The sequence below is a fragment of the Aulonocara stuartgranti genome (assembly GCF_965226115.1).
Source record: "Aulonocara stuartgranti genome assembly, chromosome: 17".
NCBI lineage: Eukaryota > Metazoa > Chordata > Actinopteri > Cichliformes > Cichlidae > Aulonocara > Aulonocara stuartgranti.
This window is the reverse complement of record NC_138953.1, coordinates 9254059-9275379: the sequence shown is the minus strand read 5'-3', so window position 1 is coordinate 9275379 and position 21321 is coordinate 9254059. Positions and strand designations below refer to the sequence as shown.

At 41.4% G+C, this 21321-nt stretch overlaps 1 protein-coding gene across 1 annotated transcript; it reads left to right on the top strand.

Annotated features, from left to right (window-relative positions):
• The first annotated feature begins 34 nt into the window (after nucleotides 1-34).
• fndc7b (fibronectin type III domain containing 7b) lies at nucleotides 35-21037 on the top strand. Its single transcript, XM_082510273.1, has 37 exons — nucleotides 35-51; nucleotides 148-408; nucleotides 716-976; nucleotides 1655-1915; nucleotides 2475-2738; nucleotides 3081-3341; nucleotides 3782-4042; nucleotides 4270-4530; nucleotides 4974-5243; nucleotides 6037-6300; nucleotides 6390-6650; nucleotides 7632-7895; nucleotides 8554-8814; nucleotides 9183-9443; nucleotides 9665-9925; nucleotides 10541-10801; nucleotides 10898-11155; nucleotides 11430-11687; nucleotides 11765-12025; nucleotides 12288-12337; nucleotides 12626-12836; nucleotides 13154-13414; nucleotides 13588-13848; nucleotides 13974-14234; nucleotides 14651-14911; nucleotides 15139-15399; nucleotides 15510-15767; nucleotides 15943-16206; nucleotides 16349-16609; nucleotides 17203-17463; nucleotides 17692-17952; nucleotides 18050-18307; nucleotides 18496-18756; nucleotides 18880-19167; nucleotides 19600-19836; nucleotides 20048-20113; nucleotides 20206-21037. Exons 3-37 carry the CDS (start codon nucleotides 739-741, stop codon nucleotides 20496-20498), a joined length of 8700 nt encoding a protein of 2899 aa, XP_082366399.1. The 5' UTR covers nucleotides 35-51; nucleotides 148-408; nucleotides 716-738; the 3' UTR covers nucleotides 20499-21037.
• The last annotated feature ends 284 nt before the right edge of the window (nucleotides 21038-21321 follow it).

The window sequence follows — 21321 nt, the reverse complement described above, 5'->3', positions numbered from 1 at the left end:
CCAGTGCAACATGCAACAGCAGTAAATCAGATAATCTAACTTTTGTCTCAGGTACATGACATCTGCTTTTAGGGTTAGATTTTCTTTTAAATCTCAAAACTATTAAACAGTCAACTGATAATCTTCCTTTCTCTTCTCTTCCAAAAGCCCCTTGTCTGCCTGACAGGGTACAAGCAAAGCTGGACTGCAATGCTAACACCTTTGCAGTGGAGTGGAGGGGAAGCCTTGGGGACATTGATTACACTGCAATCGCCATCGGCAGCGACAAGACACGGAGAACTTGCAACTCTAGTAGCACCAACTGCGTCATCCAGAACCTAACTTGTGGCCTCATTTACAGCATTGTCGTCACAACCTCGTCAATCGACTGCGGCTTCATTGAAGGCTCCAACTATAAGATACAGTCAGGTAGCAAATATTCTTTGACCAACATTAAAATTGGGGCAAATGTTTTGAAGTCACTAAACAAAATCCATAACAACGTTATAAAACATATTACAATTCACACATTTTGAGAAGGAGCAAGATTCCTGAACGTCCTGAGTCATTTAATATTTAATATTTATTTTTAGGTTTTGTGCAGCAACATTCATACAGTATACTTCTATCCCTTCAAATTTTTCATTATAACCTTTATCTAACCTACTTTCACCCCATTTAATAACTTTTAAAACCACCCACATCTGCAAGTTAATCTTCCTTGCTTTGTCTCCAGCCCCCTGTAAGCCAAACAGCGTGATGGTGAATTTGCAGTGCAGAACAAACATGGCGACTGTCAGCTGGGCAAACTCAGGCCCAGACCAACTGCAGGTGGTGTCAGCGAGGGACAGCAGAGGAACAGTCACCACCTGCAACTCCACCAGCTCCAACTGCACCTTCAGTCAACTTAAGTGCGGGGAGATATATGCCATCAGTGTGGTCGGTCTCACAAGCAACTGCAGCAGTGAACTGGCTTTTGCCCAAAGACTTAACACGGGTAATTTAGCAAATAATAATGAACAGATTGATGCACTGTATCACTGTGACAATTCATCAAGCTTGTTTATAACAAATGCAACAGGTTGTTTAGACTCAATCACATTTAGAAGCACAAGACATAATGGCCTGTGTCATGGCATAATTGAAACCTCTATTAAGTTACAGCACAGCAGAATAATAATAATACAGACAAAAATAAAAAAATAACTTTCATTTTTCTAAATTAATTTGCTTAGAAGAGCCATTATTTGTGATCTGCACACAAGCTGTTGTGAATGATTGTTAAAATAAAGGCAGAAAATATAGCCAATCATAGCCAAACACTCCCCAGTATTGACATAATTATCAAGGCTATATGAAAGAATAAATACCCCCAAACCCTATAATGTAATGTAAAAATATTTTTTAAAATGTAAAAATGTTTCTATAAAACTACTAAAAACTGAAGAATATTTTAACTGCATTATATTTTTTTACTTATGCAATGAAGCTGAAGCAGCATTTTGAAATGGTATTAGATTTAGGCGACGCTGATTTGACTTCTGACATCATAGTCATCCATCACTGAACCTGGACAAGTACATGCCATTAGTGTAGAATATTACAAGCCTGAGCACTGCAGGAATAAACAATATCACACTAATCCATACACTTACCTGTTTCTGTCCTCCATCAGCTCCATGCATTCCCACACACGTCACAGCAAGGGTGTACTGCAACACCGGCATCACTGCAGTCACATGGGATGCTGCGCAGGGTGCCACATCTTACACTGTCTATGCTCGGGGCAGTCTGGGCTACAATGCTCAGTGTAACAACACCGACACCAACTGTGACTTCCTTAACCTGGCCTGTGGACAAGACTACAACATCACAGTGGTGGCTCTCCATAACACCTGTGTCAGCATGGTCAGCGAGACTGTCAAGGCCACCACAGGTAATAAAATACAACCTGTCATACCCACACAACAAGCTGCTCACTAAAAGTAAATTGTGCACAGCTGTAATGTTGCTAATGCAACATGAAACAACAGTGCATCAATTTTTCACACCTACTTTTAGTGTTTCTTTGTGTTGCAGTTACTTTTAATTTACTTTAATGAACATAGCATTAGCTTTTTTATTATTAGCGGCTAAGCTAAATGTTAATGTTATAAAAAAAAGGTAACAGCAATTAAATAACCCCCCCCCCCCCCCCCCCAAAAGATCAGCTGAACATCTTTTTTGAAGATTAAATACATAAATTGTGTTAATAACATCTGCTACATGTTAAAAGTATTAACTTTTCAAAGTTAGTGTCCCTAGTTAACTGCTAACCTGCAGTTATCCTAACAGGAAAACCATTTACTATGTCAGAGCTTTTAAAGTTAAAGAACATTTCTATAGAAATAACTCCTGTTCCTGTGAAAATGAATCCCTGAAACTCAAAATGTAAAAATTTTTTTTTTTTTTTAAAAACTACACCTGCTGTTCTTTTTTTCTTCCCTGTTTGTTAGGTCCTTGTCCCCACAGTGGTCTGAGAACATCCCTGGACTGCAACACCAACACAGCTGTGGTATCTTGGACTACAGGAATTGGCATCCTCTACTACAATGCCACAGCTCAAGCCTTCGGCTCCATAGACAAGCAGACCTGCTCTACAAATGGCTCCTCCTGTAATATCAGTTCTCTGCAGTGTGGGGAAAGCTACAAAGTGAGCGTCAGTGGGCAGGGACTATACTGCAGCAGTCCTGCTCAGGACTGGCAGAGAGTGAACACAGGTGGGGTCAATTACATCCTTACAAAACAAGCTGACACCTAACTGGAAGATAATGGATAAACTGTTCTGTGCACATTTGCATACACTATCCAAAATGTTTTACTGCTTATCAGCTAATTGTTCTCTTTATCTGTTTTAACATACTATGGAAACCATTTCTGCCCAAGCATCTCACTAACTAGTGTTAATATTAGTTATAACATGTAACTGTATGAAATGCAAATACAAATTATTCCTGATTCATTCTGACATCTTTTTAAAATCTCAGGATCTAGCTCTAAACAGAAACCTCTATCAATGAACCGTGAAAAATAATCTCACTCACTGCTTGTTTTTCCTCCAGCTCCCTGCCCTCCCACCCAGTTGATGGTGAACTCTTCATGCGAATCAAACAACATCTCAGTGTCCTGGCAGGCCTCTCAAGGCTCAGTCTCCTACATGGCAGTGGCTGAAAATGAACAGGGCCGCCGGTGGTCGTGTAACACCAGCAGCACCAGCTGCCAAATATCTGGTCTGCTCTGTGGGCAACAGTACAATGTCTACGTTGTCGGTATTGATGACAAGTGTACTGGAGCCAAGAGTGACATGAAGAAGATTCGCACTGGTAATTTGTCTATTGTTATTCAAAGCTTTGCACTATATTCACTGATTTATTCATCAGTTTCAGAAAAAGGGATTTCACATTTACTTTGTATACTTTAACAATTCTTTGCTGTTACTGAGCACTAGCCAAAACAGAAACAGACAGCTGCCACACACTTGATCTTACTCCATTTATGACATATGAATCATTTAAATGTGGCTATAAAGACATGACATGGTGTAATTGGGATATTGGTTAAAACTTATAAACATTCAATTGAATTCATGAGCTAAATTCATATGTCTAAGGTGTTTTTTGTCTTTGTTGTTATTTGTTGTAGCAACCATACCCTTAAATTAGACAAAATACATTCTTAATAAACATAAAAAATTAGCAGTTCTGTGTCTCTGTTAATGATTTCTGTTACCATACAGAAAGTATTGTGTTTGCTTTGTTTCCAGCTCCGTGTGTGCCACAGAACATACAGAACCATCTGGACTGCCTGTCTGGTGTCCTGAACATTACCTGGCAGTCGACAGGTTACTTTTTGAACTTCCGCGCCTCTGTGGTGAACAGCAAAGGTCAAAAGAGCGTTTGCACAACTCCTACGCATTACTGCGTTGTACAGAACATGCAGTGTGGGCAGACCTACAATGTTACAGTGGTGGCCCAAGATGAAGCTTGCAACAGTTCCCATAGCCCCACAGAGCAGGTCTCTACAGGTCGGTGCAGCTCCTGTTGGCAGTTCTAGTGCACCTGCTCTAGTATTCAGTGTTCAGCTATTCAGATCTGATATCAGCACCTCTTATCTATATCTATTTATCTTTTAATAGCTGTTTGATTAAAGTGATTTTTTTGGTTCATACATCACATAATAAAGTTTTACCTTCTTGTTATTTACCTTCAGTCTTTACCTCAACTTCTCCTCTTTTTCTGCCGTTCCACTCAGCTCCCTGCCCTCCCTCATCCTTCCTTTCTAATGTGAACTGTGGCACTGGCGTCGTATCTGTCACCTGGAACAATAGTGTGGCAGGGGTGATGTATACAGTGTCTGCTGCAGATGCCAAAGGTGCCAGACACAACTGCAGTAGCACAAACAACGGCTGTAATCTCAGCACACTGGCGTGCGGGATGCAGTACAATGTCACAATCACACCATACAGGAATGAATGTGTGGGCAAAGACAGCCAAACTAAAATGGTCAAAACAGGCAAGTATCAGCTGTTCTTCTGTTTTTGATCGTATATTCCTCACTTCCATCCCATATCATCCTCTCACTTGTACAGGCTGTTGTTAGAAACCCTATTCGCTGCTTATTTCTGGTAAGCCTGTGGTCTTTAGATGATGCAAAAGATGGCTTTGTGCATTTAAGGTTAACCAAAAAATCTGTCATAATTTTAGATCACAGTTCTAACTCATGTATAGTGATAGTGACGACAGAAACACACCAGCCAAGTCATTAGTTTAACAGACTTGTTACAAAAATGCACAGATAATAAAATATTACGACATATTTCAGCAGCTGAGATAATTTCTGGACTGCAGATTTGAGCATCTGTTGATGATATCTACAGAATATAATTGTAAATCCGGTGGTCTGTGTAATCTATGAATACTGTAAGCACCTAATTTCCTGTCCCTGGTTGCCTCCAGTTCCTTGCGTACCCCAGCTGTCAGACGTGGAGATCGACTGCTTGACGAACTCAGCGTGGGTGATGTATAACGAGTCTGCCGGGGCCAAAGAATATGTTGTGGTGGCAACAGACACCAGGGGTGCTGTTCAGACATTTGATTGTAACTCCACGTCAGATGGGATGTGTTCTCTGCCACCACTTACATGCAGCCAGAATCTCACCATTACCCTGAAGGCCAAGGACCAGCAGTGCACCAGTGCACCCAGCAACTCTGTCAAAACCGAGACAGGTAAGGGAAAATTATAACGAACGTAAAAGCAAACACCGAAACTGTAAAACCAGGATAAAAGGGAAGTCACTTTAACTAGAATATCACCAGTGCTCTGATGCACTGTGGATTTAAATAGACTTAAACTGATAATATCAATTATATCATAATATATGTTAAAATTATTAAAAAGAAACCATTTAAAAGGCCAGTAATATGAGGCATGAAAATGGTTCTGCTCCTCTGAATCTTTGGTTTTTGGCTCATACAGCTGTTTACCCATTGCTCTGTCTGCAATTTAAAGGATGTGTGAAATGCACTCAGTGATCACCTAATGGGGGGGACAAATTGTGCTCGAGGTCAGCGCCACATTTGTCATTTTACAAGGAGTAAGCGGTAAATGAGCTACTACATAACTGATGTTCTGGTTTTGTTATAAACTGCTGCTTCTTCCTCTTTTTCGTTTGGCTGCTTCCATCTCATCCTATCACACCCACCCTCTGCATGTCCATCTTCACCACATCTGTGAGGTGAAAATTGATAATGTGGATACAGCTTCACAGGCATGAAATATTTACAGTTAAAATACTCTTTGCATAAAACAGCTGAAAGTCACTGTTTTATGGGTTAAATATGTCTAACTTGACTCTGAGTGTGAATGTGTCCAAGTTATGAGTTAATTTTCTTGGAAATGTAGCTCACGCTGGGTTTTTCATGTGTAATGTGTTGTTATGTTGTGTAATCTCAATAATATTCAAGAAAGGACAGAAACAGAAGTTCAAGTCTGTACCTCAGAGTATTCCTCTTTCTACAGCTCCCTGCCCTCCTAATGGCGTAAAGGAATTAGTGAACTGCAACAACGGAACAGTCACGATTACCTGGTCGACTGTCTCAGGTGCTTTAACGTACACGGCCACGCTGGAAGACGTGTACGGAGACAGTACCACGTGTTGCACTACATCAAACACTAGCTGTGATGTCACACATCTGCCATGCGGCGAAATTTACATCGTGCACGTCACGGTTGAGGGACGAACCTGCAACAGCTCAGAGAGCGAACAGCTGATGTTTAGGACAGGTACAGTGCACACAGTAAATTACATAAAATATTCATTAACATAACTGGGGGGAAAAAAGAAAGCAGACGTATATTTCTGTCCCACTCAGTGCCATGCGTTCCTGAGAATCTCAAAGCCAGCCTGAGCTGCAGCAACAATGTGGCTTCCATGTCATGGAGCTCTATGAAGGAAGGACAGCTTTTCAGCGTAAAGGCAGTGGGTACTGACGGGCATGTGGACGAGTGCAGAGTTCCTGACAAGCAGTGTGAACTGACCAATCTGCACTGTGGACAGTACTACACAGCCACTGTGTCTGCAGAGGACATGACGTGCAAGAGCAAACCGAGTGAGAATGTGACGATCAAGACAGGTATGCACTCCGACTGCTGAACCGTTTTATTGCTGTCGTTTTATTTTGACAGGAACACAAGTTACCAGTGATTTCGAAACTGTCATTGAAAGTTTAGAACTTTGCATCTACTTACGGTACATTAAATTCAAATTCTACTTGTTTTTAAAAAGGTGATGCCAGTTTATTTTTCTCAAAGAATTATTTTTTCATGCAGAAGAGGTAACATTCACCTACTGGTCACTTTATTAGGTACACCTTACTTGTACCAGTTTGGGCTTCCTTTTTTCTTCCTGGCTTAGATTCAACAAGGTGCTGAAACATTTCTGAGATCTGGTGTCTGTGGAGGCTTTTTAAGTACAGTTAATTTAAAGAGATGATTTGACTTTGTGACATGGTGCAGGATCCTGTTGTAAGCAAGAATCAGAGGATGACTACACTGTGGTCATAAAGGGATGGACAACAGCAATATTTGAGTAGGCTATAGTGTGTAAGTGTGCTTAGTTGGTACTATGAGGCCCAAAGCGTGCCACGAAAATATCGAACACACCATTACGTCACCATCAGCCTGAACAGTTGAAACAAAACAGGATGGATCCATGCTTTCATGTTGTTTCTGCCAAATCCCGATACTACCTTCTGATTATTGCTGGAGAAATTCAGACTCATCACACCAGGCAACATTTTTTCAAATCTTTCTGTGATATTAATCACGAACTTTCAGGAATTACAGCTCTGCTCTAAACATTGACAATCAGAATCAGAATCAGAATCAGAATACTTTATTGATCCCTGGGGGAAATTATTTTTTGTTACAGTGCTCCATTTTAAACCAACATTAAGACAAGACAGACAATACGCTAACTAAGAATAGTACAATATATACATATATATACATACATACATACATAAGTCACTTATAAATAAATATTTGGAAAGAAACATGTGTAGTTGTAGCAGCAAACAGTGTGTTAAGTTGTCACAATTGTCTCTTCTCATCAGTGCCGTGCACTCCAGCAAACGTCTCCTCCGTGGTCGACTGTCAGGCCAATTCTCTCATCGTTTCCTGGTCGAAAAGCTCAGGAGCTGATTCCTACATCGCCACACTGCACGACAGCACCAATCAGGGCACAACATGCCAGGCCACAACAGAGGGCTCCTGCAATGTGACAGGACTCGGCTGTGGACAGATCTACCATGTTTCCGTAGTGTCTTCTGATGGGTACTGCAACAGCCCGCCCACTCCTGTTGTTGACACACCGTCAGGTAGGACAGAGAGAGAATTCAATGCATTTTAATTATAGAGAATTATCTGTGGTACAACATGAAAAACGCGTCACATGTGTAAACTGAGAAAATGTACCATTTTAATAAAAACATTGCCGTCCTTGTCTGATACAGGATTCTTGCTGCTCAACAGTCCTGTTTCTTCTTTTATGCAAAGTGCATTTTAGGCCTGATTTATTATCTTTGTATACCCAGTCAGTTGTTTACTGACTGCCATTTAACCCAATTAGTTGGAAAATGTTCCTCATTATTCCTGGAAACATTTTCACCCTTTTGTTCCCGCTACTTAACTTATTTGAGAAGTATTGCTGCCATAAAATTCAAAATGAGCTCATATTTTTCTTAAAAATTAACATTTTCTCATTTCAAACATTTTATATTCTGTCTTTCTGTGTTCTATTGTGAATAAAATATGAGTTTGTGAGGTCTGCAAATGATTTTACCCAGCATAAAACTACTTTAGAAAACTGACTTGTAGTTTTGTGTAGTTAAAATCTGCTTTTCTTTTTCATATTTGTCAGTTGCGATACAGTGATGGATGATGTTCAATTTTACATTTTAGTAAAATGCTCTGTCCCTGGCTTCTACATTTTTACTATTCATATAAAGTTTCCTGTCTTATCTGTCTTTCCCTCAGTGCCCTGTAATGCAATAAATATCAGGGCATATATGGACTGTGCGATTAAGGCAGCTGTGGTTTCATGGTGGCCGAGTGATGGAGCCTTGTCATACATCGCGATGGCCACTACAAAGTCAGGTCACAACGTCACCTGTGAGACCAACAGGACCTCCTGTGACCTGACAGAGCTGCTCTGTGGACAGAGCTACTCTGTGTTTGTCAAAGCTATAGGAAAGACCTGCAGCAGCATCGCTAAAATGACAGGACAGCTGGTCACTGGTGAGCAGCACCACAGAGGCTTCACGAACCTATATAGCACATCTTTCGTCTTGCCGAGTTTTTCCACCTTTAAAAAAAGTGAAACAAACTGCTAATTTATTGAAATTGTATAATTATGTTGACCTTTCCCACTTAAAACCAACCAAAGTATCAGTAAAAGTGATAAAACACAATTAACCAAAATGACCTTAAATGCACTAAAATTCTTGAAACAATAAAGTTTCTGCTTTTTTCTAACATTACTTACATTACATAACTTTACTACAGTGGACCATATCTACGCTACCTTCTTGCATTTAATTTGAAGCTGCAGTTCGAACACACAAAGCTACATTTTTGTCTCAGTTTTCCTCCATCCTCTCTTTTAGAGCCTTGCATCCCAATCCAAATCACCACCCAGTACAGCGTGACAATCGGCCAGGTGCAGTGGGACATAACCAAGGGTGCTAATTACTACACAGTCACGGGGCAAACAGACCAGGGACTCACCACCTCCTGTGTTACCAATGACACTTACTGTGCATTGTACAACATGAACTGTGGCCAAATGTACAGCATCGTTGTCACAGCAAACAACTTTGTGTGCCAAAATGTGTCTACCTCTACTGAACAAGTTTTAATTGTGACAGGTGAGAACACGTGCTAAACAATTTTTTGTTCCCTGATTTATTTTGGTATCAAAATATCTTCATGTTTTCCTCCATGACTACTGATGGGCTCTTTAAATTTGCAGATCCCCGCTGATAGTTTATTAAGTCACTTTGGGCAGCCTTTAGCTTCAACAATTGGACAGAATATATATCAACATCCACACTAAATCATTCTGTTGTGTCTCTCTTTCCGCACTCAGAGCCGTGCCCGCCCAATAACGTGCAGACAAACGTTAACTGTCAGAATAACCAGGGGATGGTCTCCTGGGAGACAAGTTTTGGTGCAGTGGGTTACGAGGCTCACTTCGCTGGCCGTGACGGACACTCGCTGTCCTGTCATACTAATGCCACTTCCTGCAGCGTGGAAGGACTTCACTGCGGAGTCATCTACCACACTAATGTCATTGCTATTGGGGAGAAAGTCAATAGCAGCAGGTCCAACACTGTCCTGCTGTATTCAGGTACCCTACCAGCCTAATTTTATTGACATTGTATGCTGAGACCCCCTTCTCTCTTTCCCAAACTTTATAACTGCAGTTTTCACTTATAGCTGAACGGTTTTAAGATGTGTTTTAATGAAAATAATGTGAACTGCGAGAACTTGATTGAAAAAAAGCTAAAATGATAGAAGAAATGAACTAAAAGTAAGACACACGTAATAAACAGAAAATATCACGTGCCATCTCTTGGTCTGAAGACAGCCAACCCCCTTAAAAAGTTTTCTTTTGCTTCTTTGAACCTCATTTAAGTGTTTACTTTTATAACAGCATCATAGCAGGCAGCCTAGGCAACAAACAGCGTCTTGCTTGCTGTTTTAAAAAATCAGGGACTTATTTTTTTTTTAAAAAGGGCATAAAAATCGGGTATTTTGAGCTACATCAACTACATGCCCATGCAGAGAACCTGTGCTTCTCAGTGAATGTGTACTCGTCTGCCGAATTGTATAACATCTATTTTCTGAAGTGGAAACTTGAATAATAAATATGATTTGGAGCCGTGCATTCATGGAGATCATTGCAGCTTTAAAGTCGATGTCCTGCATGGCAGTACTGATGTTGTTGTTTTTTTGCCAATAGCTCCCTGCGCAGTTGGAAAGTGCACAGCTAACCTGGACTGCTACAATGACACAGCCACAGTCTCCTGGAGTCCAGTCAGTGGAGCAAACTCCTACATGGTGACTGCTGTTTCAGCAGATGGTTCCCGCGTTTCCTGTGAGAGTACTGAACATCAGTGTAATCTGACAGAGCTGGAGTGTGGACAGGTGTACAACGTCACTCTCGTAACCATCAGCGACCACTGCCGGACTGAGAAAAGCACTAATATCTCCTTTAGCACACGTGAGTTGAGCCGCGTCTCAATCACGATCTTAAATTTATTCTACAGTCTAAAATAAAATCATTAAAACTATTTTCACTCTTTGAATTACGGCCTAGGCCCCTGTAAGCCGTCACGTGTGGGAGTGGATCTACAGTGTGGGACAAGTACAGCCAACATGTATTGGGAGGAAAGCGCGGGAGTGGAGCTCTACATGGCTACTGCCACCAACATGGGAACAACACTGAAGTGCAACTCCACCAATTCCACCTGTCAGTTCTCTAACTTGACCTGTGGGGACACCTATAAACTCTCTGTCATTGCATACAGCAACAGGTGCTACAGTGAAATCAGTAGCACTGTGGAGATTCAGACAGGTACAGTAACTCGTTAGTACTGATTGACTGAATGAGTGATTTGTACTTAATTACTGCCTGATTGAATTAATAACATGCTTTATTTCCTATTAAGTGGCCTAACCTTAATTATTAATTATTCTGTACATAAAGATAGGTTGGGAATTTTCATCCACAAAGACTGTTTAGATTTACTCTATTAATCAATTAATTACTATTAATTTCCCTAAATTTAACAGTTGCTAGACTGACAGCAACATCCCTCAGAATACCAATGTGACTCTTCTTTTGTCAGAACCCTGTAAGCCAGATGGTTTGAGGGTCCATGGGTCATGTAACAATGAGACGGTGCTGCTGTACTGGTTTAAGGCTAAAGGAGCATCGGCATATATTGTGAAAGCAGACGGAAACCTGGGATACAGCACGTCTTTAAAAACGAATAACACAATGATAGAGACCAACCTGCCCTGTGGACAGCTGTTCACATTCACTGTAAAAGCTCAAGATGACTGGTGTGACAGTCCTACAAGCCGGCCTGAAAAATACATGACAAGTATGTGTCTCATTTAGATTTTTTTCACACATAACATGCATAATGTGTGATGATTAAACTGTTAACCTTCTCGTCAGCCCCCTGCGTCCCAGCACATGTACAGAGCTTTACACGCTGTGAGCAGAGCCTGGGCTCAGTCAGCTGGGCCGCGAGCGATGGCGCAGAGTCCTACATGGCCATTGCAACAGGACAGGATCGCCACATCCACACGTGCACCACAAACACCACCATCTGCACCTGGAATGATCTACACTGTGGTGAAACGTACACAGTTTATGTCGTTGCCATGAACTACGTATGCACCAGCATGCCGAGCAACAGCACTTCAATTCGGATGGGTAAACAAGCTTTTAAACAGCAGTAATATTTCTGGAATTGTTTTAATGGGGTTTTTTTTAGAGCACATGAAAATGAACGCACTGCATGCAGAACAGTAGCAGTACAGAGCTGAATATCTTAGTTTTAAATTGCTGACATTTTATACCATTTCCTAGCACTTTCATTTTGTCGCTCTAGACAAATCAATACAATTAAATAAAGAAATAATAATCAAATTAATCAACACTAATAAATGTCTAAACTTATGTCTTCTCTTTTTAGCACCATGCATACCTCAGAATCTGACATCATCTCTTAATTGCACTACAAAGGTGAATATTATTTATCTGGATTTTCTTTTAACTCTTTAAAAAGGTTTCGGCTCAGTAAATTAAAGACATACCCAGTTCACCTGGGTAAAGATAAACTCATAGATCTTACTCCCTGGTTCATTGCTTATATAGCTTGAACTCTCTTAAGCAAACCTTCGTGTGATTTTATTGAGTAATCTTCAGGAAAAGTGTCAAACCTTCTTGAAGGACATTCAAAGTAAGAATGCTATCTTGATTTCTGATGAGGATTGAATTGTATGATTGAATTGTACTGTAATATTTTCTAAGGTGGGATCACTGGCCTGGAATGCCAGTGAAACTGCAGAGTTTTACATCGTGACTGCAGAGAACAACATTGGCCACAAAGTGCAGCTCAGTACCAATGATACCTGGACTTACATTTCTGAGTTCCACTGTGGTCAGGAATACTTCCTGTCTGTTCAGGCGGCAGATTCAGTGTGCACAAGCCGCCCCAGCCCACCTTTAAGTCTTACATCAGGTAAAATCCGGTTTATACTTGGAAAAATTTGTCTTCAAGCCAGTAAGTAAAAGGGCAATGCATATATTATATTTCTTTGCAAAAATGCACGATAACCGTAAAAACAATTGTACATAAAGGATTTTATGTTGTAAAATGCATCATTTCTTACATATACTAAGGAACTGTAATTGACAACGAGTGGTAAAACAATTTTTATTGCCGGTCAGTTAAACGTGATTTTTACAGGCAGACCTGGAGTCATTGAAATATGTGCTGTTAAAATGGAAATGAGACCCTTTTTTTCTAATCCAGTCTTTTCTCCTTTCGTCCCAAAGAGCCCTGTTCACCCACCGGTATCTCCAGCTTCATGAACTGCATCTCCAACATTGCTGTGGTGTCGTGGACTGGCTCGGCTGGTGCAGAGTACTACATTGCCAAAGTTAGGACGGAAGATGGACAGTCTTCGAGCTGCTGGTCTGACAGCGAGCAATGTGCCATGCCCAATGTCCTCTGTGGACAGAAATACACAGTGACTGTGGTGGCCTCAAACAGGAAGTGTAACTCTGATCCCAGTAAAGGTGACCCACTGCGATCAGGTGAGGACAAATCAGTATTTTTGCTACGCTGTTATTTTTACTCTGAAAATAGAAAGTGTGTAAATAATTCAAAGACAGATCTAATTTAAGTCTTTTTTAAATGTAGTTCTGTGTTCATTTAAAATGTATACTTAAATGAGTTTCAATTTCCTATTCTTCACACTTTTATCTAGTTCCTTGTGTTCCGACTAATGTGGAAGTGAAGATGGTTTGCTCCAAAAATCAGGCTGTTGTGTCCTGGAGTGCTAGCAATGGGGCTCTTTCTTACAAAGTGACAGCAAAGAGCACAGTGGGGTCCATGTCCATCTGCCAGACTGCAGGCCCAAGGTGCACTTTGACCAATCTGATGTGCGGACATGACTATTCTGTCCAGGTGGTGGCAGAGGATGAAACCTGCTCAAGTCTGCCCAGCCCAGCTATAACTTTCCATTCAGGTAAAACAGTGAGATTTTAAATGAATCTCCTTTGGACTGTGTGATGTTCATGATGTCAGTGTGTCATAGATTTATTGCTCTTAGCATGTGCAAGTACTCAAAGTGTTACTCCCTTCTTTTGTCAGTTCCCTGCACACCCAACATTGGCACAGTGATTCTGGACTGCTTCACCAACTCAGCCCTCTTGGACTGGGCCTACGCTGAGGGTGCCTTGTATTACAATGCAACAGCACACTCATCCAGTGGCCATGTTTCCACCTGCAGCTCCAACATCACCAACTGTGAGCTGCCAGGCTTACAGTGTGGTCAGATCTATGACGTGATCACTGTGGCCTCAAATTATGAGTGCAGCAGCCCTCCCAGCTCCACACTCCAGGTGGAATCAGGTAAAAATGCAATAAAAATAAGTTAAAATTGTGAGGCAATGATTTGCTGTAGTGTACCACTTATTTGGTAGTTTCACAGTAATTTCAAACTGGCGGAAAACATATTTTTTTGGCATATTTCAACTTCTAGGGGGGCATAAACAAATGCAAAACTCAGTATTGCGGGAGTTTAGTTGGGTCGCTTACTAGTGCAAACTACATGTCATTTTTTAGGGACCTGAAGATGTTATTAAGTTTTCCATTATAAAATTATTAGGTTTTTAGGTATAAAAGCCTTGATGAAGCTTAAGGAGCTGTTATGTTATCTGAGTCAGAAGTGTAAGCACCTAGAAATGGAGCTAGGGTTGCAGCTAGCCACTATCATTACACTTACTACCTCCTCATTGAGCTATTTCACTTTGTCCTTCAACCACCAGTGCCTTGTCCTCCCGAGGATGTTGTGCATGTACTGGATTGCTCTACTAACACAGCTGTGGTGGAATGGCAGGCCAGCAGAGGGGCGGACTACTACATTGTCCAAGCCGCCGGCGTGGAAGAAGATGAAACGAGTTGCGAGACAATGTCACAGTCCTGCATCCTCGCAGACCTCTTATGTGGCTTCACCTACAACATCAGCGTGATTGCTGTTAATGATGTGTGCAATGTGTCAAAGAGTGACACACAGCAGATGCAAGCAGGTACAATAGGGAATGTTCATGTCTGACAGCCAGTTACGACATGCTAAGTCCATAATTTTCTTAAATAGGAAAATAAAAATACATAATGTTTTTGTGATTGTTTAAATATACTACTGAACAATCTAATATTTACACACAGATGTTGTTACTACTAGTTATTATCATTGAAAAGGTCTGTATGTGATCATTGCATCTGTACTAATCGTTCTTTCCCTGTGTTTTTGCAGTGCCCTGCATACCACACCTAGTGGAGGCCGGGGTTGTTTGTGAGTCTGGTGCTGTGGCAGTGTCTTGGGAGCCAAGTAAAGGAGCATTATCCTACACGGTAGTTGCCCAGGGCTGCGGTGGCTACGCTTCAGTTTGCAACAGCAACGACTCAACCTGCCTGCTCGGTGACGTGCTGTGCGGCCTCAACTACTCGATCACTGTTACTGCTTCAGATGACACATGTAACAGCACTGAAAGCTCTGCTGTGGAGATCAACACAGGTTAGAAGATTTCATTTATCAAAATATGATGGATTTTTTAAAAAGAAATCATGAATATATAGTATATTAGAGTGCAATTAATATTCTTCTGTATTCACATTTGTCTTTAGTGCCATGTGTGCCTCAGAAAGTAAGAGCTGAGATGGTGTGCAGGAATGACACAGGAGTGGTATCATGGGAAGAAGGGGAGGGTGTGTCCATCTACAAGGTCCAGGCTTTTGGACCTGATGGTCACAAGTCAGAGTGCGACACAACTGAAAGCAGTTGCAAGCTACCCAGCATGCACTGTGGCCAGCTCTACAACCTGACAGTTACAGCTCAGGATGGACGCTGTGATAACAGCCGAGCCCACCTCAGCCTGCAGTCAGGTAGGTGGGAACTACTGTGTGTGTGTGTGATCTGTGTTTTAAGATGTCTTTAAAGCTTAGCCAATGATAGTAATGATGAAAAAAATGATTGTATGTTGTTGACATGTCAGTTGTCTTACTGCTCATATCATACCTCATACCTCAGCAATGCTTAATTCATCTTTTTCTTTCACAGTGCCATGTAAGCCAACCAGCGTGAAAGCTTCTTTACGATGCCACTCAAACTCTGCTGCAGTGACATGGGAGGGGGCCAGCGGAGCTCTCCTATATACTGCAGTGGGTGTTACAGCAGATGGCCGTTACAGGGCTGAGTGTAACAACACTATGACCTTCTGTGATCTGAGTGAGCTGCAGTGTGGGCAGACCTACAATGTTAGCATGTTCAGCCAGGATGAGTCCTGTTCCAGTTTGGAGGGCAACAAAGCTTACGTACGAACAGGTATCAAAAGCAGCGGAGGCTCAGACATGAACTCAGTGTAACAGCTTGTGACTTTATACAATCTACATACAGATGGCAGGCTTAATAATTTATCTGAGTAGTTTAAAAATACTCAAACAACTTGTGTCTCTGCCACCCTCAGCGCCTTGTCCACCACAGAATGTGGTTGTTGGTGCACAATGCGGAGCAGGTTCCATGGTTGTGTCCTGGTCCCCCAACCCTGATGCCCAGTACTTCCACGTGGCTGCAGTGAGCAACACTGGGGCGAGACTCTACTGTAACTCTACTGGAAATAGCTGCACTCTAAATAATCTACCCTGTGGACAGAGCTACAACATCACTGTGCTGTCTATAAGAGATGGTTGCCAGAGCAAACCGAGCGCTGTGGTGGAGTCTTCTTCAGGTAAACTTTTCTTATAAATACAAAATGTACTGATGTGCTGGAGACGTGATACACTTTCTTCATGTCTTTGTTCCATAAATAAGACCCCAAATATGAGACGGTGTATTAATCTGGAAAGCAAAACAGCTGCAAATATCAATCTGATAATAAATATTTGTTAGTTTATTTCATCTTTAAAATCAAGGCTTAAGATCTGAATTATGACAACAGCTGGACCATCAGGTGCAAAAGCCAGCAAACCATGTATGTAACATTTCTTTAGAGATGGTGTTATAGAGAGTTTCCAGATGTGGGAAGTGGGAGGAGTCCCGGCGCATAACTGCAGTTCAACATGTTGAAATAAGAAGCTGAGCTTATGGTGCCAGTGAACATCTGTAGATGATTAAATATATATATATTACATTTACCATGCGCATTAATGTTTTGCCTGATCTTCGGCTTAAGCCACAGATTTTTCACAGGATGTTAACCGGTGGGTGCTACTGGAAGTTTAGAAATAGATATGCGTTCCATCATTTTTTCTTTTATGTTGAATTAAATGTGGATCTCCTCTGGAGCAACTTGCTCATTATTTTGCCTTTCACCTTTAATAGCTCCATGCATACCCAGGAACATTAAGGGTAGTCTGGACTGCATATCAAACAGTGCCTGGGTGACGTGGGACGACTCGATGGGAGCAACCAGTTACTTTGTGCTGGCCCGAGCAGCCAATGGTTACAACTCCAGCTGCACTACCACCTCATCTCCCTGTAAAGTCCAGGATTTGAACTGTGGGACACTTTACACCTTTAAGCTCAAGGCTATCAACAAGCACTGCAGCAGTATTGACAATGCCACCTTTGAGCTTGAGACAGGTATTTAGCAGGAATCTCTGCACTCTGGATCCCTCTCTGTTAAGTGTGTGGTGTTTTGTGTGTTTTTGTGAGGTTTCTGCAAAGTATTTTGACCACTGACATCTCTGGGTGAGGCCTGCTATCTATATCTTTTCAGCTTGTTTTCAGCTGTTTTATCATTTGTGACAGATTAGACATTGGAAAGGATTTTTCCTTTTTCTAATTATTGGTTTGAATTCTTTTCTGTAGGTCCTTGCACTCTAACATCCATCAGTGCAATGAGCCAATGCAACAGTGACACCATCCTAGTTGAATGGAAGGTGACTGCAGGGACACCAGTCTATGTGGTCACAGCTGAAGGTGATGACAACTCTGTTGTTACCTGTAACAGTACCTCCACTTCATGTGTACTCCAGAATGTTCACTGCGGCATGCACTACAGCGTCATAGTAGCAACTTCCTCTGATAAGTGCAGCAGCCTCAGAAGCCCTCCAAAGAAGATCCAAACAGGTATTCTTCAGCTTCCCAGATTTGTCTGCTAAACTACAGTAGAGTTTCAGTACAAACACCCACAGAGATTTGAATCAGATAACTCTGTCTTCTTTAGCACCTTGCGTCCCAGCCAATGTAACAGTGGTGCCATCGTGCAAGGACGCTGGGGCCAAAGTGAGATGGGCGGACTCTCTGGTGCCCACATCATACCAGCTGATAGCCACAACTCGAGATGGACACGTGGCAACCTGCAACACCTCAGTGAACAACTGCTCTTTGGTTGATCTTCACTGTGGTCAGCTGTACAATTTAAGCATCACTGCCAGAGGGGAGAACTGTACCAGCTATCCCAGCAGTTCATCCTTTAAAACAGGTACAAATAACTGATCAGTTATTTTCTGTCATCTTATTGAGCTTTACTTCTTCAAGTCTTTTGATTAGTTTGTGTTACTGAAAAGGGTATCCTGTTTTTTAGATTCAACATTTCTAAAAAACTGCGTTTAGAAATTGGGCTGCATGCTACGTTCCCCTAACAGGAATCCTCTCTCTCCTTCCTATCAGTGCCCTGTGCGCCCTCTGATATCGCGGTGGATATTGACTGTCAGACCAACTCGGCTGCCATGTCGTGGAACAAAAGCACGGGTGCTGTGGAGTATTTTAGCTTTGCACAATCCACGAATGGAGTCGCCCTGTTCTGTAACAGCAGCAATCCCTCCTGCACCTTCAAAGGGCTGGAGTGCGGTGGCGTTTACAATTTCTCTGTGACAGCCTCTAACAGCATCTGCAACAGCTCATTCAGCTCACCTCTGCAGGCCGGAGCAGGTAAGTCAAACATTTATATTTAACCACAAGTTTGGGGGAAAAAAGTGTTTAATGTGTTTCTACTCCTACATTTATGGTCAATTTGCAGTGTTATTGATAAAATGCTTCTTCCTTCTTCTTCAGTCCCGTGCCCTCCTTCTCGTGTGAATGTCCGTATGCAGAGGATAGACAGGTTATACTGGGCCATGATATCATGGAGCAAAGTTACATGTCCTGATGTTGATTATTTGGCGGAAATCAGCGGTCAGATTGAAAACAACCCACAAGCCTTGATGACTGTCTCTTCTTATTGGCTACCCAGGCCATACTTTGAATTTCCAGTGCCTTGTAGCACTGCTTTTAACATCACAGTGCGTGCCAAGAACTCAGCTGGTATCGGCAAGCCATCAAGTCCCATTACTGCACTAACAGGTAACTTTCTGTTCTCATTTGTAGACTTTAAATGGAACAGGATGTGTTTTTGCATGGATGTTTATGCAAATGCAGATGGCTGCAGTTCCCTGGTTCTGCTGGAGGTCTCTTCCTATTAAAAGGGAGTTTTTCCTTCCCACTGTTGCCAAAGTGCATGTTCATAGGGGGATTGTTTGATTGTTGGGGGTTTTCTGTGTTATTGTAAGGTCTTTACAATATAATGCACTTTGAGGCAATTATTTGTGACTTGGCGCTATATAAATTAAATTAAACTGATTTATTTTGAATTAAACTAAACTTATACCATAATGTCAGCCTCAAGTTATAGCGATTTATACATCAAATGCAATAATAACAAAAGTATAGATAAAATTTTAACTGTAGCATTACCCTTTCCTTCGGTTAACAGCATTTTCACTGTTTCCTTCCCAGCCCCGTGTGCTCCACAGAGTGTGATGTACACTGGCAACAGGCAGTCTGCTGTCCTATTCTGGAATGCTTCAGTGTTTGCTACCAGTTACACGGTCTACAACGTATCGAGAGGAACCCGTGTAAAACTATGCAACACCACCGAACTTTCCTGCCAGCTAACCGACTTCGATCCTAATGCAACTATAGTGACAGCTAGCAATGCTGTAGGGGAGAGCAATCCCAGCCAAAACATTACAGGTCAGACAGACAGCAGTGGTCTGCAGCCTGCACGCAACTTAGGAAAACAGATTTAAATGTTTCTACACTCCTTTGTGTTTTATGTAATTCTTTATAACTTTGTATAATGCCACTAAAAATTAAATGTGGTTGGTTCTTTTTCTATATATTGCTATTTAACACAACCCTCTTTGAGACATTTTCTTACGAGTGCTTTCCGCATCTTCCTCAGGTCCAGTGACAACTCGCAGAAGAAGAGACCTGGAATTTGTTCAGTTCTATGCCAGTTTAGAAGAGGGTTAGTCTGTTTGTATTGGTGTAAAACAGCATCAAGATAGTGTTGCTCATGTAATCAATCAGCTGTCACTCACTTCCCTCTGTCTCCGGTAGATCTTGAAATCCCAGAGGTGCTGACATTAACAGTAACTGGAGTTTCTTTGCATGTGAGTTGGACGACAGTGACGGGTGCCACCGAGTACACACTTATGATTGAGGAGGAGCAGATAAAGGGAAAAGCCAGCAAGCCGGCGAGAGTTCGAAGAGTGGAAGGTGACTCTTACACAGAGACTGATCTCAAACCCCAGACCACCTACTGCGTCAGGGTGGCAGCCAAAAATGCCATCAACCAAAGCAGCTACTCCCAGTCCAAGTGCAGAAACACTGATGCTCTAGTGGGCTCTTAGTGACACACACACACATGCACGCATACACACAAATTCACTTAAATAGACACTGGAATAAACAGAAATACTATCATATGCCACTTTGTAGCATCCATAACACAACTCATGCTGGTTTGATCGTACACATACTTTAGGAAGATAATTGTGAAAAGGAAGTAATCACACATACAAAGTCATGATAAAATTATGTTTCTTAAATGTCACAAAGAGATGATGATCAAACCTAACAACCACTTATAGATTTAAATGCTTCTGAATTTTCTGTGGGAGTAGTTTGTATATTTGCATAAATGTAGCTCTGCTGAAATTATACAGTATTTATCAAAAACATGCTTATATTTTTGGGGTAGGTTATTCGATTCTCTGCATGATTGATGAAAAATGTAGTGTAAACAAATAAAATGGTAATTTATAAAGCTATATTTGTAAAGCCATGCAGTATCTGATCTTTTTGATGTACTATGTGACTTCTCAGATTGTAAACACGCCGACAGATGCTTTTGAACAATCCCAGAAATTAAAGAATAAAAAAAAAGGTTGAAAACACACAAAACAAATCTAATCTGGAGTTTCATTTTTTCCAACTTGGAAAGCACACCATCTTTTAACTCTGAAGCTTTACATATCAGGGCCTGTGCAAGTCTGAAGATTATTTTAGAACAACTTCAGATAAACAACAGAAGACATTACATTATGTCACTATTTATTCAAAAAATGCTAATCCAAATTACAGAAGTAATCTGTATTTTCTCATACTCAAAATCAGAGGTCTTCACTGGGATTTATGCACTGACAGGCAGATACATGGATAGCTTTAACACTT

What these genes read in the sequence shown, in the direction of transcription:
- fndc7b (XM_082510273.1), top strand. Translation starts at nt 739, where the DNA reads ATGGTGAATTTGCAGTGCAGAACAAACATGGCGACTGTCAGCTGGGCA. An exon ending in AGGTGACCCACTGCGATCAG is followed by an intron (nt 13,415 to 13,587) that starts GTGAGGACAAAT and finishes ACTTTTATCTAG; the next exon opens with TTCCTTGTGTTCCGACTAAT. An exon ending in TCCAAAGAAGATCCAAACAG is followed by an intron (nt 17,953 to 18,049) that starts GTATTCTTCAGC and finishes TGTCTTCTTTAG; the next exon opens with CACCTTGCGTCCCAGCCAAT.